The following is an 18,633-nucleotide window of genomic DNA, read 5'->3' as shown; positions in this document are numbered from 1 at the left end:
GCGCCGGGAAACCCACTGTGGGTAGCTGTGCGCAATACAAGTTCAATAAATAAATAAATAAATTCTATACGGAAAACATTCCACTATCATTACACACCACCAAACGCTGCTCACTATTTTTGAAACCCAAAAGTCAAGATGCTCTCTCGCATTGAGAGTTGGGGGTTGTGACTGAAAGAGTATGACTATGCAATTGAACACAAGCTGGGTAAATATTAGAACCCTGCTAACCACTTTTCCCGAGTACTGTTACATCTGCACAGTCCAACACCCTAAATGGCTAGGGGTACATTAACTTCATCCTCTCCAGAGCTAAGAAAAAGTGTGTTTAAAAGTAGCACTTTCTGAAGGTTAATTGTCTCAGTACTAAGTTTGAGCTTAACGCTGCTGTTCGTCCTTCTTAGTCAAGGACATTGATTTGCTTAGATCAGTCAATTACAATTCATTTATTATGATTTGTAGCTCCAAACAGTTCCACATAAAAACATATATCAAATTTGCCAACTCAACCAACACTTAAAAACAAGATAAAATTACAAAGCATCAAAAATTCGATTTTCATAAAATTCATAGTTGCATGTTAAATGAAGAGGTGCAATATGAGCTCTAAATCAAGTTCAGAGTCCTTTCAAATACAATCTAACAAGGGCTGGACGAAGCAAATTATACCATTTGATTCTTAGACGACTTTGAGTACGCGATTACGAGGATGCTAAAAATGTTTGTTAAAATACATTTAATTCAACAGGTATTAATTAAAAAGCAAAGAGAATAAAAAGTTCTGTATTTCAGTAAACAGTACACAATAACAATCAGCAAAAAAGGTGACAAAAAAGTGTGAATGATAGAAAATAATAACAAATACCAAAATCCTCAAAATTTCCGTATACAGTACATAGTAACTAACAGCATAAGGGGTGACAAAAATGTGTGAAAGCTCGAACATAATAATGATAATTCTGTTTACATGCTCAAATCCTAACGGATACAATTTGCATGGCTAATAGATATTCAATTGTACATGACAGAATTTGTAGCAGCATGCAAAGAGATGAAAGTGCAAGTGGGCTACTATAGCACCGATTTAAAAATAAAAAATAAACTTTAAAGTGCTACCTTCACATAGTTAATTTGAAACAAATCATACCGTTACCTTTCTAATGATTATAACAGTCTGATCTGAAATATATTTTTTAATTGTTTAAAAAAGCTAAAAGAAATTAAACAAACTGGTTTGGGGGGAGGGGGAGCAGAAGACAGTCCCGGGCCTCCTTAGCTGTGGCACAGTTATACTTCAGGAAAAAAGGTCTTAGATACCGAAATTGTGAAGAATGTAATAGGGGACAAACAAATAGGACATGATTTATGTCCTGCACACCGAAACCACATAGGTAACAACGTTTTTCCCGATTTGGAAAACCCTCCCAAGCTCCTGTTAAAATTCTTAGGAGCAAATTCAGCCAGAGCAACAAGATTGTTCGGCACACTCCATGGGGGAGATTCGGTATAACATAGGTTTGGGGCTCTTTATAAATACTACTCCCCACTATGAAGTTATTGTTGGAATGCACTGCACACAGTGCAGTATCTCTTTTGCAAGAGACGTCGTGAATAGATTTAAAACATTTTAGTTTTCAAAACTTTTTTTACGAAGAACGCCTGTACAGCCATTCTCAAAATCAAACAAATGTATGGCGTTCTTGTAATTCCTAAAGAGAACGCTTTTTCTCTTCAAGGTGTGAAAAATGTCCTCTTGAAATGCTACCCGTAAAGTGTTCCCAACACTGTTCAAAAGTGCATTGCTCCATCTTAAGCACGCACCCATAGAGAACACGTTGGTGGAAAGTAGCCTAAGTTTGAGCCGAATCGCCGCTATGGGGACTGCGTGATTCAGATTCCAAATTTGGCACCAAATACGCGTCTCTGCTTTCTCAAAAGTATCCCACCGCTGTTCATCTACGGTTTCACAAGCATAACTCAACACGGGAGGGATTTTAGTTTTATAAACTGATAGACATGTGCAAAGAGTTTATTCTCGCAATATTTATACAACCTACCAACTGCAGAGGCCTGGGAGATTGCCTTACCTCTGCATTGGTCAATGTGATCACTGCTGGAGCAATTGCTTGTGAAAATGCTCCCTAAATATGACAACAAGTTTGTCTTTCCGTGAGTACCAGTGCAAATTTTTCCTGACTTGGCATCCCCTATATCTAAAAAACATAATTTTGTTTTTTGAAATATTTATTTTTAAAAAGTAGTCCTCTGAATAAAATGCTAACTCAGGGAGTCGCCTTTGAAGTCTGATTGGATTTAGGTCTAGCCGAATGGCGTAGTCAGCTAATAGCAGGCAACTCAGCTTCATAGTTCCTAATTGTGGGGGTCCCCTTTGCAAAGCCCTACCCTACTCAGCAAATCAATAATGTAAAGAGAAAAGAGAAGGGGAGGCAGTAGACAGCCTTGCTTCAGCCCATTGTGAGTCTATTTTACTTGACAAACCCTGGGTTCCACCCATCAGCATCTGAGTCCAAGTGGAGGAGTGCAATGCGATGACTAATCTAGCAGGTGCATGAGAATCCCCATAGCCGTCAATGTTCTCCATAGTTTTCCCTGGTCGGCCCGGTCGAAAGCCATGGAGAAATCTATAAAAGCCACATATAAAGGCATACCCTTGTTCATTGGGTATTTTTAAATTAAAGTTTGCAGAGCAGCAATATTGTCTGGGGTACCACTGTGTTTGTGGAACCCAGCTTACCACTGTGTTTGTGGAATCCAGCTTGCTCTGCAGGGAAAAAAACGTTTCCAAAGGTCGAGTCTTGAAGGAGGAGGAGTATGCTCTTGGCAAACAACTTTCTGGTTGCATCCAATAGTGTGATCTGCTTAAAGCCAGCAGGGGATTTTTTTGGTCTCTTTTTATGTAATGGAATAGTCCCATGTGCATAACGGTAAGAAAATACCAGACACAAAAATTGTGCCCATGCAGCGCCGTCCTGTTTAATTATAGCAATTGGTACGTCATCAGGGCCCATCGCACCTGAATACCTTGCCCCTTTAATAAAACCCTCTGTTTCATTACACGAGAAGGGGCCCATAATCGCTACCCATCAAGGAATCAAAGGCAAAATCTGGATTTCACCAAGCCAAGGGATTTAATGCACATAGCTGAGATATGAATGTTGGCTTTCTTCTTAATCAGATATTAAAATGGGTTTTGCTTTTGTTCTGTCATCGCAAAATTCTGCAGTTAAAGCCCAATATTTACACGCATCACCGAACTGTGCAAACTCCCTTAATTTTATCCAATTCTCATTTTCCACCCTTCCATGCTCCAATGCCAATTTTCTTTTTCTTGCCTGTTTTAATCTATTAATTTCCCTATGTCTGGACATAGAAGACTGCTTAGGTTGTACCCTTATTGGGGCATTGATCTAGCTATTTAGTTTTTTAACCTCCCATAATGAAGCCACTACACGATTGGAGCTGCCAACTTGCTTTTCGCTTCCACACGATCTAATTAGGGCCAGTATCTTCTCAAACCTAGAGATGTGATTTTCCTGACTAGATCCAGGATACACGCTTTCAACTATCCTCCTAAGACATGGGAGATATTTATTAGACGAAAATGTAGACCCATCAGTTCTGTTATATAAAATGCTATCATCCCCTCGATTCCAAGGTTCCAGCACCTCAAGTTCCTTGTTGACATCCACTGACAGAACTCTATCATCGCTCATGTTTGTTAGCAGTACCTTAAATTTCGTACATTTAGCAAAGAGTTGATAGGGAACCATAATATAGTCAATCAATGAGTGCCCATGCGGACCTTGAAAAGTAAAGGAGGCAGGAGAATCATCTAGGAATCTGCCATTCAATATCACAAAATCACATGTTCTTGGATTATGCAAAATGTAATAAGGCCAGGCAATAAAGATTATGGAATGGACCACACATCCTCCAACTCAGGGTTAAAAAAGGCCATAGAGAAGCAGTTAGAAACTTTAGCATTAAAATCACCCACCATCAATATCATAGTGCAGTCTTCGGAAATACTTGTCTTCTGCAAAAAAGAAAAAAATAGATTCAACCAGGGAGTCAGTTGCCCTCCCAGGCGGAATGTATACATTTACTAAACAAGCATTTGCAATGCAATAGGTCTCGCATTATTTAAGTTTGAGCTATTAGCATTGTAAATGGCAATTGTTTTTTGCTTTATGCTATAGTTTTTTTTTACATAAAAAGCTACATATAAAATATGTTTTATTAAAGTTATTTATGCAGTATCTAAATTTTGTTTGCATAAAACAGTATAATAATATCTTAGTAAAAAAGTCAAATATTTTAATGGAAATTCACCAAATGTTCATTTATGTGTTGGTTTTGAAAATAGCTAAATTAATAGCTTTGTCATTTACAATGCCAATAGTTATAACTTTCGCAAATGTGACACCTATAGCATTTGTAATGCAACATTTGTATTTACGTGACTTAGATGTATTGATATTACAAATAACAATGGCTTTTAATTTTTTTTAATACTGTGGTGGTTCTGAGTGATAATGTGGTGGTGCTGAGTGACTGTACTCACTGTCACTCTGCACTCACTGTCACTCTGCACTCACTGTCACTCTGCACTCACTGTCACTCTGCACTCACTGTCACTCTGCACGCACTCTGCACTCACTGTCACTCTGCACTCACTCTGCACTCACTGTCACTCTGCACTCACTGTCACTCTGCACTCACTCTGCACTCACTGTCACTCTGCACTCACTGTCACTCTGCACTCACTGTCACTCTGCACTCACTGTCACTCTGCACTCACTGTCACTCTGCACTCACTCTGCACTCACTGTCACTCTGCACTCACGGTCACTCTGCACTCACTGTCACTCTGCACTCACTGTCACTCTGCACTCACTCTGCACTCACTGTCACTCTGCACTCACTCTGCACTCACTGTCACTCTGCACGCACTCTGCAATCACTGTCACTCTGCACGCACTCTGCAATCACTGTCACTCTGCACTCACTGTCACTCTGCACTCACTGTCACTCTGCACTCACTGTCACTCTGCACTCACTGTCACTGCACTCACTGTCACTGCACTCACTCTGCACTCACTGTCACTCTGCACTCACTCTGACTCTGCACGCACTCTGCACTCACTGTTTCTGCACGCACTCTGCACTCACTGTCACTCTGCACTCACTGTCACTCTGCACTCACTGTCACTCTGCACTCACTGTCACTCTGCACACACTGTCATTCTGCACACACTCTGCACTCACTGTCACTCTGCACTCACTGTCACTCTGCACTCACTGTCACTCTGCACTCACTGTCACTCTGCACTCACTGTCACTCTGCACTCACTCTGCACTCACTGTCACTCTGCACGCACTCTGCACTCACTGTCACTCTGCACGCACTCTGCACTCACTGTCACTCTGCACGCACTGTCACTCTGCACGCACTGTCACTCTGCACGCACTGTCATTCTGCACGCACTGTCATTCTGCACGCACTGTCATTCTGCACGCACTCTGCACTCACTGTCACTCTGCACTTACTGTCACTCTGCATTCACTGGTCGCGGGGGATATAGACGTCGCCTACTCGTCCATACTTCTCGAAAACTCTTCGAAGTGTTTCGGGCGACGTCCTGTAGGTAAGATTGTCCACCTTCAAGGACGTCATGCCTCCTACGTCAGGCGGCGGCCTGCCGTAACTCATCTCCAGGGAACCCGTGAGAGGCGTCGGGCGGAACCTTAACTATTAAGAAGGTGAAAGTCAGCAGGCGTGGGCGCCTACACTGACAAGAGCTTTGGCCAAAGTTAGTTAAAATAAAAAAATAACCTGAATAAAGTAATTGAGAAGTCAGGCAGGCCGGGGGCGGTACTGCGGGACACCTCTGTGACGTCATTCCCGGGCCGCGCTCTGATTGGCTGCTGGCCCAGGACCTGACGTGCAACCAGGAAGAGGAGCCGGCAGCAGGAAGTGGCGTGAGCATTGCGGCCCCGGGGCTCCCGTGACCAGGAAGGAGCCCTGGATACTGTTTCCCTTTAAGTCCCGGTCCCGAGATGGGGGACCGGGTGAAGACCCACGGGGCGAAGCGGGCGCACTGAGGAGGCGGGGCTCCCATGTGGAGAGAGAGCCCCGCCGAGCGCTACCACCGCCCGGCCGGAAGTGGCGTGAGCATTGCGGCCCCGGGGCTCCCGTGACCAGGAAGGAGCCCTGGATACTGTTTCCCCTTTAAGTCCCGGTCCCGAGATGGGGGACCGGGTGAAGACCGCGGGGCGAAGCGGGCGCACTGAGGAGGCGGGGCTCCCATGTGGAGAGAGAGCCCCGCCGAGCGCTACCACCGCCCGGCCACAGAGAAGCCTTCTGTCTAGCAGCGGGCCCCCGTGATGTGGGGAGAGCCTGCAGCTGCGGAGGAAGGGAAGGTGCCTGGAGACCCGGGGAGCGCCCGCCAGACACCGGTGAGTGGAGCCGGGAGGAGAGGGGCTGGTGTGTGTGGAGGGGTCTCTGTGTATGCGTGTAGGTGCGGCGACGGGGGGTGTGCCTGTGTATGCGTGTGTATGTGCGCATGCGTGAGTGCTGTGTATGCGTGTGGCTGTGATGTGCGCATGTGTGAATGTTGAGAGCCTGCAGCTGCCGAGGAAGGGAAGGAGCCTGGAGACCCGGGGAGCGCCCGCCAGACACCGGTGAGTGGAGCCGGGAGGAGAGGGGCTGGTGTGTGTGGAGGGGTCTCTGTGTATGCGTGTAGGTGCGGCGGCGGCGACGTGCCTGTGTATGCGTGTGTATGTGCGCATGCGTGAGTGCTGTGTATGCGTGTGGCTGTGATGTGCGCATGTGTGAATGTTGAGAGCCTGCAGCTGCCGAGGAAGGGAAGGAGCCTGGAGACCCGGGGAGCGCCCGCCAGACACCGGTGAGTGGAGCCGGGAGGAGAGGGGCTGGTGTGTGTGGAGGGGTCTCTGTGTATGCGTGTAGGTGCGGCGGCGGCGACGGGGGTGTGCCTGTGTATGCGTGTGTATGTGCGCATGCGTGAGTGCTGTGTATGCGTGTGGCTGTGATGTGCGCATACGTGAATGTTGGTGCGCGTGCAAGCAGCTGAATCCAGCCGGGGAAAAGCGCGTGACAGTTTTTTGTCCGTCATTCCCCCGTGTCAGCTCGCTATAAGTCTCCAGCCTGGACGCATCCTTCGGATGCGATTTCCAGGCGAGACCTAAAAAGGGGATGCATTCTGACTAAGCCCGGGCAGAGCTGGTATAGTACCTCTACTCTGAGTTCAATGGAGTCGGGCAAAAACTCAGTGGAACCCCGCTCCGTGCCTCCAGCCCCCCTAATTAAAGTTTTTTTTTTTTAAATAAGATTTTTTTTAAATACACTTACCTTTATACACGGCATCTCCAGGCTGCCCTCCTCCTCCTCGCTATGGTTTCTGCCAACCCCTACGTCATACGTACATTGTGGTAGGACTGCGCTTGATGTACGTATGGCGTAGGGGTTTGCAGAGACCACGGCAAGGAGGAGGAGGGCAGCCCGGAGATGCCACATATAAAGGTAAGTGTATTTAAAAAAATCTTATTTAAAAAAAAACTTTAAACTTTTAAAATATTTATGTGGGGGGGGGTGGAGGCCAGGAGCTAAAGGTGGGGCCTAGGGCTCAGAACTCTTCTCCACTGCAGAGTAGGAGTTTTGCCTACACTCCACGTTCTCCACGCAGAGTAGGCAAAAATCCACTGGGCCATTTCTTCATCTCCTATGTCTTTCGGGCTCTTTGAATCTCAGGTCCTATAATATTAATCTCTCTTTTTTCTGAGGAGCTACCCACCGAAATTTTGATATCTTTCGGATTTATGACACCCCTTATATTGGAATGTGTACTACCTACCTCCTGGCAATCTTTCCTGTGGGATTTGGGAGGAGCCACGAAATAGTCCACATATGGAAGTGCATCTATCCCTCTTTTCCTAAAATAATCAACGTTAGCCAGCACTAGCATTGCAATTATCCCTAAACTAAATGTGACACAAGAATTTGGGGGACCACTACTAAAATCAGCTCAATATCTTTACTTATTACTAAGTTTAAGTCCTATATATCTGATAGCAACTGCAGTAGCTACTGCAGCAGAGAGCTTCTGTTTGTAAGAGCTGTTTCTGTATCAAACCAGGGAGCAAAGATCAGAAGAACAATAGTTACTTACCTGTAATCTGTGGTTCTCCAGTATTGGTGTCTTTCATAGATTCACATGCCTGAATCATTCCCCGTCGTCGGAGTGGGAGTCCCACAGTACATAAAAAAGCAGTAATATGCTATAATTACATTGAAAAAAACACTAATTCCCAACCAGGAAGTAAAGTAGCCCAAGCTACCATAGAAAAAACTTCCACCCTCGTGACTATCCTAGTCATTATGTATAGTCCAAAGTCCAGCCAATCAGGCGCCAGCACCCACCAGAACCTTCTCCCCAGAGGCTCAGGCTCTCAGATTTTCTCGCAGGAGTGTAGGTAGAACCCTTATAGCCTAAAAGCCTCTGAGGGGAGGTGGGCGGGTTGCATGTGAATCTATGAAAGACACCAATACTGGAGAATCACAGATTACAGGTAAGTAACTATTGTTCTTCTCCAGTATTAGGGGTGTCTTTCATAGATTCACATGCCTGAATCAGAGTAGCTAGCAGTACATATCCTTGCTGGGCAGACGCTAATGAAGCCAAGCTTGTCAGCAAGTAACGCATATAACAATGCAAAGTGAAAATACATATATCGTATTAAGCATAACATAATGCAATCATGGAAATATGTGTGAACAGAACATAAGAAGCGTCTGACAGCAGAAACAAGGAGGTGGGAAACAGAGGTTCACCTTAGTGAAACAGATTCCGTAGAACAGCTCGACCCACAGAAGTATCAGCCTCGCTGATCGATTCTAGACAGTAATGTCTGGTAAAGGTATGGCGACTAGCCCAAGTAGCAGCTTTGCAGATCTGCTGAAGAAGGACTCCAGCAAATAAGGCCGTAGATGAAGAGACCGCTCTTGTAGAGTGCGCTCTGGGCGCTGACAGTAAAGGTCTCCCAGCCTGTGCATGGCAAAAGGCAATGGCAGCAGAGATCCATCTTGAAATAGTACGAATCGCACCGTAGGTAATGAACAACTGGTCAGAAGTGCGTAGAGTAGATGTCCTTTGTAGGTAGAATTTAAGACATCTTTTAATGTCAAGCGAGTGTAACGCTCTTTCCGCAGGTGTTTGCGGGTCTGGAAAGAACGACTTAAGAACAATAGGTTCGTTGAGATGGAAATCCGAAGGTACTTTCGGAATGTATTTTGGATTTGTGCGAAGTATCACAGAGTCACTTGTGAATTGCAGGAAAGGATGGTGCACCGTGAAAGCTTGGATATCACTAACCCTCCTGGAGGATGTTAAAGCCAAGAGCAGTGATACTTTCCATGAAAGGTACTTTAAGTCGGCCTTGTGGATGGGCTCGAATGGGTGATGCATGAGTTGAGCTAGGACCACATTTAGATGCCACGAAGGAGGCGGACGGCGTACAGGAGGGAACATTCTAAAGAGGCCTCTGAAGAATTGTTGGATAATCCTTGCTGAGTACAGAGAATTGGTCCCATCTTGTCGATATCTGGATATTGCAGCCAAAAACACCTTTAAAGTAGCATGAGACAGACCTGTTCGTGCTAACTGCAGGACAAAAGGAAGAATTTCCTCAGGTTTTGCTGAAAAAGGGTGAACCCCTGCTGAACGGCACCAGAAATCAGAAGCGCATCCATTTCAGACTGTATGTCTTGATGTAGCAGGCGCTCTAGCCTTGGCCCACACCTCTTTACAGTCCTCCGGGATGTTTAGGTGTGCGAACTCACGGTGTTCAGGAGCCAGGCTGCTAATCTCAGAGATGCTGGGTCCGGATGGAAGACTTGTCCTTCCTGAATGCTGAGCAAGTTCGGAACTGGATGTAACTGAATTGGCTTGCACTCTGATAGTAGGAGGAGCTTTGTAAACCAATATTGGCGCTGCCATCTGGGCGCAATCAGGATGAGTCAGCAAGGTTCCTTCTTCATCTTCCGCAGAACCTTGGGGACTAGTGGAATCGGTGGGTAAGCGTACGCAAACGTCAGAGACCAATTGATGGAGAACGCATTCCCCAGAGAGTTCTTGTGGGGATGCCAGCTTGCGAAGCTTTGGCATTTGCTGTTGGTCCTTGTCGCAAATAGATCTAGGTCTGGCCAACCCCACTGATGAAATATGTGTTCCACTGTCTCCTGGTGAAGCTCCCATTCGTGGGTGGTGACCGTTGTTCTGCTGAGCGCGTCCGCGAGGATGTTTTCTGTCCCTGGAACATGCACTGCTTGCAGATTTACATTGTGATGAAGAGCCCATGTCCATAAATCCTGCGCCTCTTGAGACAGGAGAAGAGATTGTGTTCCTCCCTCCTTGTTGACGTAGTGCATGCTTGTTGTGTTGTCTGTTCGTATCAACACATTGGCATCCTGAATGATGGCACAAAACGCCTTGAGTGCAAGAAAAATGGCTCTCGGTTCTAAACGGTTGATGTGCCACCGTTTTTGCTGCGCAGTCCATTTGCCGCTGATCGTGAGGCCTTGTAGATGTGCCCCCCAGCCCTCGAGGGACGCATCTGTAGTGATGGTTAGACTCGGTGCTTCTTGAAGGAACGTGCACCCCTGCCTCAGATGACTCATCTGTGTCCACCAGAGAAGAGACTTCTTCATGAGTGGTGTGATTTGAATGAGGTCCTCGAAAGTGCCCGAAACCTGTTGCCACTGTAAGGTCAGTTCCTCCTGAAGCGGCCTCATTCGGAGCCGGCAATTTGGAAGTAATGGAATACAAGCCGATGCCATCCCTAGAAAAGACTTGTACAGTCGGACTGAAGCTGACTTTCTTTGCATCAGATCTTGTGCTAGCCAACTTATTTTTATCTGTCTCTCTTTTGAGACGAAAGCTCTGAGTTAATGAGTGTCTAGAGTCGCTCCTAAGAAGGCCCTTCTTTGAGATGATTGCATTTGAGATTTGCTGAAGTTGATTGTCAGGCCTTGAGACTAAAATAGGTGCAGACACTGTTGTAGGTGTTGATGAGCGGTTTCGTGAGAACTGGCCTTTATAAGGCAGTCTTCTAGGTATGGGAAAATTTGTATTCCCTCCAGCCGGAGGTGCGCAGCCACTGGAGCTAAAACTTTCGTAAATACTCTTGGGGCTGACCGTAAACCAAAGGGAAGGACCCTGAATTGGTAGTCCCTGCCAGCCACCCTGAAGCGAAGGAATTTCCTGTGGCGAGGAAGAATGGGGATGTGGAAATATGCATCCTGGAGATCTAAGGTGACCATGCAATCTCCTGCTGCTAGAAGATGTAATATTTCCTGAAGCAACAACATCCGGAATGTCAATTTCTTTAGATATTTGTTCAGAGCGCGAAGATCGAGGATCGGGCGCCACTCCCCGTTCTTCTTCTTTCCCAGGAAGAACCTGGAGTAAAATCCCATTCCTCTCATCTTCTGCAGAACGCTCTCGATCGCTCCTTTTTGTATCATCACCTTGATTTGGGCAAACAGCTCTTTCAGGTGAGCTGGAGGCGGTCCTTTTGGCAGAATATTTGGAGGGAATTTTTTGAATTCTAGGGCATGGCCCCTGGCCACAATATCCAGGACCCATTTGTCTGTTGTTATTAACTGACAGTTGGAGTAAAATTTCGATATTCTTCTGCCAAGTTTTTTTTGAGGTTGGAGAATTGGTGGTGGCAGGTGAAAAGACTCATTGGCGCTTGTCTTTGCCGCGGTAGTTTATCTTACCCCTGTTTTGGGTGTAGGTTGATCTTTTCTGCCCATAAGACTGGTAGCGCTGTGTCTGATAGCGCTGGTTACTTTGTCTGTATGTGGATTGTTGTTGGTATCCACCCCTATTGGAGGACGTCCCTCGTCCTCTTGGTTCTCGAAAGGGCGGCTTGTGGAATTGCAGGGTGCCCAAGGATTTTGCTGTTTCAGTATCCTTTTTAATTGTTTGTAATGCTTCCTCTACTTTGGGTCTAAATAAATATTCGCCATCGAATGGCATGTCTAAAACTCTGTTTTGGACTTCTTGCCTGAAAGAAGTTGAATGTAACCACCCCTGTCTGCGCAGGACAGCAGCTCCTGCTAACTGTCAAAATCCTGTAGATGCGACATCTATAGCTGAATCGATAATCTCTTCAGTGATTCTTTGGCCTTCTTGAAGAATTTGAAGTGCTTCAGCTTTGGATTGCTCAGGGAGGAGATCGATAAATGGTGCGATGTCAGACCACATTTGGCGGTCGTACCGCCCCATAATGGCCAATGCATTGGCAGCACGAACAGTTGTTGCAGCCATGGTGGAAACACGCTTTCCGATTGAGTCTAGGCGTCTGCCATCCCTGTCCGGTGGTGCCGTAACTGCAGAGGATGGATTTCTGGCCATCTTCTGGGCAGCCTGGACAATTACTGAGTCAAGTTTTGGATGTCCGATCAGACATGCAGGCGATTTTTCAGGGGCTTTATACTTTTTATCTATGCGTGGCAAGACCGGAGGAATGGAGGCCAGCGTTGACATTACCTTGATCCCTTCTTGCCAGATGAAATCAATGATGGGTATTGTTTTTATCTGTCGTCTGGGCTGATCCTTGAAATCGTACAAGAAACAATCTAGCTCCGTCTGTTCCATCTGTATAAGAAAGCGTTTGGTTGCACGCTCCATTAGTAAGTGAAAACTAGCCACATCCACCGGAGGGGAGGCCGACGTAGTCTGAGGAGATGTAGAAGGAGATTGTACTTGATAGTCATATCACTCCGACAAATCTTCCATTTCTCCTTCTTCCCTTTGGTCTTCATCCTCCGAAGACTGCGGAGCTCCTTCTTGAGTAGGTTGTGATTGTGAAGACGGACGCACCGGTGGAAGCACGGGTGGAGGTGCTTCAGAAGTTGGAGTTGTCGGCCCAGAACCTGCTGACTCTGATGGTGGGAACCTCCTATAGTAATCGTCCAACATATATTGTAAGTTGGATAGCAAAGCCATAGGCACTTGAGCAACAGGGTTATCTTCCACTGCTGTCGATATATGAACAGGAGATTGAGAAGCATCATATTCTTCTTCTTGAAGTTTGATATGCAACTCCGATGGGCTAGTTGCTTGTCCAAATGTATTCTGGACCATCTCATCCTCACTTTCAGTGTCCAAAAGTTGGTCTGGCACTTCAGAAGACACCTTTTGAGGTGAAATACGAAGAGGTGAAAACTGCATTGCTGTTTCACGCATTTGCCCCGATGCTTGTTGTGGTGTTAGAAACACTGTCGACGGAGACCAAACCTGTAGTGCCGTGCATGATGATAATTGAGGCGTCGACGGAGGATTCCCTTCCAATGGTTTTGTTGTCGACGAGGCATGCTTCGTCGACGGTTCCTGTTTCGTCGACGGGACACTCTTCGTCGATGGGACACTCTTCGTCGATGGGACACTCTTCGTCGACGGGACACTCTTCGTCGACGGGACACTCTTCGTCGACGGGACACTCTTCGTCGACGGGACACTCTTCGTCGACGGGACACTCTTCGTCGACGGGACACTCTTCGTCAACGGGACACTCTTTGTCAACGGGACACTCTTCATCGACGGTGTTACCTTCATCGACGGTGTTACCTTCGTCGACGGATCAATCTTCGTCGACGGTGTTACCTTCGTAGACGGTGTGGAGCCCGTCGACGAGCTTGTCGACGATTTCTTTTTCGTCGGCGGTAGAGCCTTCAGAGGAGTTGACGACGAGGCGTCAACGACGGACGTCGACGGTACAGGCCTCACAGAGACAAATACCATAGTTGGAGACGACGTCGACGATGACATAATCATACGAGGTTTAGGTGAGGAAAAAGTTACTGTCAATGTCACAGTAGTCGTCGCTCTCATCGACGAGGAGGTTGAAGTGGACATCGCCGTTTGAGGAGATAAGGACTGTGGTAAATTCCTCACAGATGACTAAGGAATCTTGATGGTAATTCCCTTTTTAAGGTCAGAAGTGCTCTCCATGCCTTTGCTTGTGGGGACAGCCTTGGATGTTGAAGGCTTATTTAGTCCCTTAGTAGGTGGTTGTTTTTTAGTCACCTTTGCCCTAGGTGATGACATTCCTTCAGGCGCAGGCCTCTTCCTAGAGGCTGCAGTTGAACCAGAGGCAATGCTGCCCACCTCAGATGCAGGATTAGAAGAATCCTTTAGTCTTTTCAACCACAGAAGTAAACGACCCTCTCTATCCCTGAGAGTCTTTTGAGGCATGGTTCTGCAGATCTTAAAGTGAGAGGGCTGATGATCTGGTTATAGGCAATAGATACACTTTTTGTGTGGAACTTTTTTCAAAAAGCTCAAGCTTACCACAACAATCACAGGCTCTGAAGAGAGACTTCTTAGAAGACATCCTTGAAAGTAGTTCAAATTGAAGTTAGAGTTGAGAAAACTGAGCAGAGCTCAGGGAGACTCCCTTTCACACGACGTGCGGTAGAAAATCTGAGAGCCTGAACCTCTGGGGAGAAGGTTCTGGTGGGTGCTGGCGCCTGATTGGCTGGACTTTGGACTATACATAATGACTAGGATAGTCACGAGGGTGGAAGTTTTTTCTATGGAAGCTTGGGCTACTTTACTTCCTGGTTGGGAATTCGTGTTTTTTCCAATGTAATTATAGCATATTACTGCTTTTTTATGTACCGTGGGACTCCCACTCCGACGACGGGGAATGATTCAGGCATGTGAATCTATGAAAGACACCCCTAATACTGGAGAATTTTAGTTGCTTGCCCAGAATTATTTCCTGCACATATATTATTGCCTAACCTTAGGTCAGTCCCAAACACGCCTTGTATGGAAAGCAAGGTCGGGACCCCCTTACAAGAACCTCCCTTGGCCGGGATCAATCCATACTGGAAGGGGACTCCGGCCAGAAAGGATGGAGGGGACATTAGCCATGGCCCATCCTAAACCTGGCACAGTGACATACGTTTGTACTGTTAAACTCACTAAATCTTGGTATTTCCTGATACCTCGGGCACTACATCCAGGTTGATTTGTTCTGTAAAACACTCCCATGTGTTTCCCACTCCCCCCTCATCTCATTTGAGTATTCCTCTATCTTCCTGCCCTTCCCACTCGCCTAATTCTTTCCATAAAGGATCAACTGCCAAAGTCGTAGGGAGAGATTTATCCTCACACCCCAAATTTTTGCCATCGTCAGATTGTAGGTCTAGAATCATTGCTACTTTGAGGCAGATTTGAAATATTTGACTCCTCAATTACCATAGGAAACCTGAATTTTCTGCGGCTTATGCCTTGGAATATCCCGGATCCTGTTCTTCTTCTCCCTCCAACCTTTTAATCCATTACTTACTTTCGAAGGGGCACCCTCTCCAAGGAGAACCACATCTAAACTATCCATGGGCTGTTTGACATGGAGGGGGTCGGTTAATAATTCAGTCAGGCAGGACAGGTTAGGGCTCCCTTTTTTAAAAATAAGGTACTTCTGTAATGGATTCGTAGGCACGGTTACATTTGTGTTGCCCCCGGTACTGATGTTCGAAATATCCCCAGTCCATTGTTTTTTAGAGGCAGAGCTTACCATGGAACTACCTCTAAATGGTGAGGTGGAAGAAACCCCCTTATCATCCGGAAACCTCAACCTGGATTCGAAGCTTAGTCTGGCATGCATGGGGTTTTGCTTCAATGCCCTTTTCTAGCCTACTTATATTGGGATTGACAGAATTCAGCTTCTGAACCCGCATTAAAATTGGTGAAAGGACATCCAGTATATGATCAGAATTATTAGTGGATTTCTCCAAGGATAAACTAGACGAGAGAATCCGCTCTAAAACATAAAATACCTCAAGAACACCTATTATTTGCTACGTTTATTATTTTCAGAAAATCATGTACCCCTTTATCTGGCGACACCTCTGATACCTTCAGATTTGTCAAATCTGATCAATACACACGGGACACCCTGGAGGAGGTGTTACTGTACAGAGTTGGCATACAGGAGCAACTAGCGTGAGTATCTGATGACAGTCTCTGTACCAACTCCCTAGCGACTGGCATTTTCAAGTTGGCCCACATCAGTATGTCATTGTCCAGCATTGTATAATCCTCCAAGTCACCAGGTTCAAGGCTGCAGTCTACAGTCTGTGACATGTGGGGGCATTTTAAGGGAAAGATGACCAGGAGATTGCACAGCGTTGTTCGAAGGACTACATTTATCGACAGTGAATACCAGCATTTTTTCGGCAGATTTTATATCAGGTTGTATCTCAACATTTTCCGTATCTTCGGCCACATATAGTAGAGAGCACTCATCAATGGCCTCTGTTAATGAAGGTATTGTAGTTACTCTCCCAATATTTTGAATAAAAAACTTGGGGAAATGTGGAACAGTCCGCTCTGAAAGACTGGGGCAGACACCCACCTCGTCCACACAAACTACCCTGGAGGCCAATCCCGGTCCCGGGACCTTATCATTTACCACTGTGCCCCTTGCACAGCGGGATAGGATTTCAGATGTAACAAGTGACTCCGGGGTTTCCTTTGCTTGATGGTTTTAAGTAACTTGAGAGGACTAGAGTGATCAGCTGGCACTAATGTGGACCCTGGCGATCCTGTGGGTGATCCTAAAGAGACAATTATGTGCCCTGAGCGAAAACATTTTGAGGGCATTACCAGCAAATTATATTATTATTAAAGCTACTGGAGTCTAATGACTCCAGTGACTTTTTGGTAGTGGCACCAGGTTCAGCAGTAACTCCAACTATGGAAAAGACCATGGTACTACAGGGAATACAAGGAGCTGCTGAGGGGGTGGCAGGGACCAGCGAGGACCACCTGACTCCGCAGCCCACAGCAAACAAGATGGTACAGCAGCAGAACTTTTGAACTGTTTGGGCTGGAAACTATATTTTTTCTTTTATTCTGCAGATTATGCATCTGATCATGGATTATGTGGCAAATGCGGCAAATTCATAACTGTCTGGAAAACGCTTTTACTGCTGCAAATATTGCCTTTCTCAATAAAGAAGTCTCAACTTTTACAAAGTTTCAGTAACTTATATGGCACAGCTGCTCACCAAGCTAAAATATAAAACCCCCCAAAAATGTATTAGTAATCACATGAGCAAAAACTAATGCATTTACCAAAGCTTGTTTAAAATAGCAGAGGCTTGAACTAGTAGAGGCTTTTTGCAAATAGGATGTTGATTAATTTCAGAAACGCATCCGTCCTCAAAAATACACAAAAGAGAAGGTGGTGATAATTTCGAAATGTTCAAGGAAAAATAAGGCATAGAAGCCACATCATGAATTTAAAGAGGTTTTTCTTGTGAAAACGAAAGACGCATTGGTGTTAAACCTTCTGCTTCATTGCAGGTAAAGACGCTGTTCTGCTCAACAAATGCACTTGTACTGGGGTGCTTAGCTCTTATTAAATCGTGAGGGTGCCTTAGCTATTCACGATTTTGTTGCATGACCTTGATTGATGCAAGGACTTTGCAGCGCGTGTCTGTCTCTTTTCCAAGGCACAGACAGATGAAGTAATTTGTCCATAAACACAGGAGGATGAGCAAACACCGGGACATGAACCCGATTTCCAAGTTCCAATGTCGGATGCTCTAGCCTTTATAGGAATAAAGATGCTCAGCATTTACTGAACGATACTTCTATAAGTTTTTGTAGTGAGTAGAGGCACAAAAAAGCCTTGTCCCGATTTCAGCCTTTCAAGCGAATCGCAGCTACTTCTACTTGCTCCCGGCCTCGAGCTCTGTCTGCTAAAGTAGCAAGGTGTGTGTATTATGTTGTAGGAGGTCCCATCCCCCAATGTCTGACACTCACGACCTGGAGGTGCTTTCAGCAACGTTGGTTACTTGGCCCTTTGTTATGCAGATGTGTGCCTTTGCACATCTTTGGCTGACCAAGGAAATGCCCTGACGCCCTTTCCTTCTCTTTGCACTGGAACACTGGCCAGAGACTCTGGGATCGTTTTTTAACAAGAATCGAGTGAACCACGTCATTTTGAATGTCAGCACATATCAAATAAGACTCGGCGCTTGACAAGAGGAAAAGTTGTAGTTTTAGACATACCCATTAGCTGGGAAATATGTATGCTTATACTATGGTGCATCATGCTTCTACTATTCACCTTTCATTAACCTTCTTCCTAGAGCATTTCCTGGCACTTCGAAAATATTCTTTTAAGAAATGCGAAGATGCATTGTGTTTGACAGAAATGATAACTTAAGCCCCTCCTCAGTACATGTAGTAAAGTTAATTATTTATTGATGTTTAAAAAGCCCACCGTTTTTATGTACAGTGTGCTGCTAGATTTTGCCGTTTTTTTTATAGCGCTGCATGGCTGCTCATCTCAAAGTACCTTATTTAATCCACCCGAAAAGAAAGAAAGCCCACACTGCCATGCCAAAGGTTGCAACAAAGGCAGGAGGTGAGTTCCAATAGGGTGGCAGAAGTGAACACTTAACTCGCTGAGCTGCCTCTCTCACCAACTTTCAGTGCGTCTTTAATACACTGATTGCTTCGGTAACAAAGTGCACATTGCAATAAAAAACATAACAAATGGTAA

General features: G+C 45.7%; 1 protein-coding gene across 4 annotated transcripts in view; it reads right to left on the bottom strand.

Annotated features, from left to right (window-relative positions):
• LOC147706526 (alpha-2-macroglobulin-like protein 1) overlaps positions 1 to 18,633 on the bottom strand; it is a 360,239-nt gene that overhangs the window by 144,266 nt on the left and 197,340 nt on the right. For 2 of the 4 annotated variants that reach the window (XM_086932994.1, XM_086932992.1), the window contains exon 18: positions 4,019 to 4,057. The exons of the other annotated variants lie outside the window; for them this stretch is intronic. In XM_086932994.1, the coding sequence (XP_086789120.1) occupies positions 4,019 to 4,057 (39 nt within the window). The remainder of the gene's footprint in view (positions 1 to 4,018; positions 4,058 to 18,633) is intronic. 4 annotated transcript variants of the gene reach the window in all.

This window comes from Lissotriton vulgaris, chromosome 7, assembly GCF_964263255.1.
Source record: "Lissotriton vulgaris chromosome 7, aLisVul1.2, whole genome shotgun sequence".
Taxonomy (NCBI): Eukaryota; Metazoa; Chordata; class Amphibia; order Caudata; family Salamandridae; genus Lissotriton; species Lissotriton vulgaris.
Note: the sequence above shows the minus strand (reverse complement) of the source record. Positions and strands in the feature narration are given on the sequence as shown.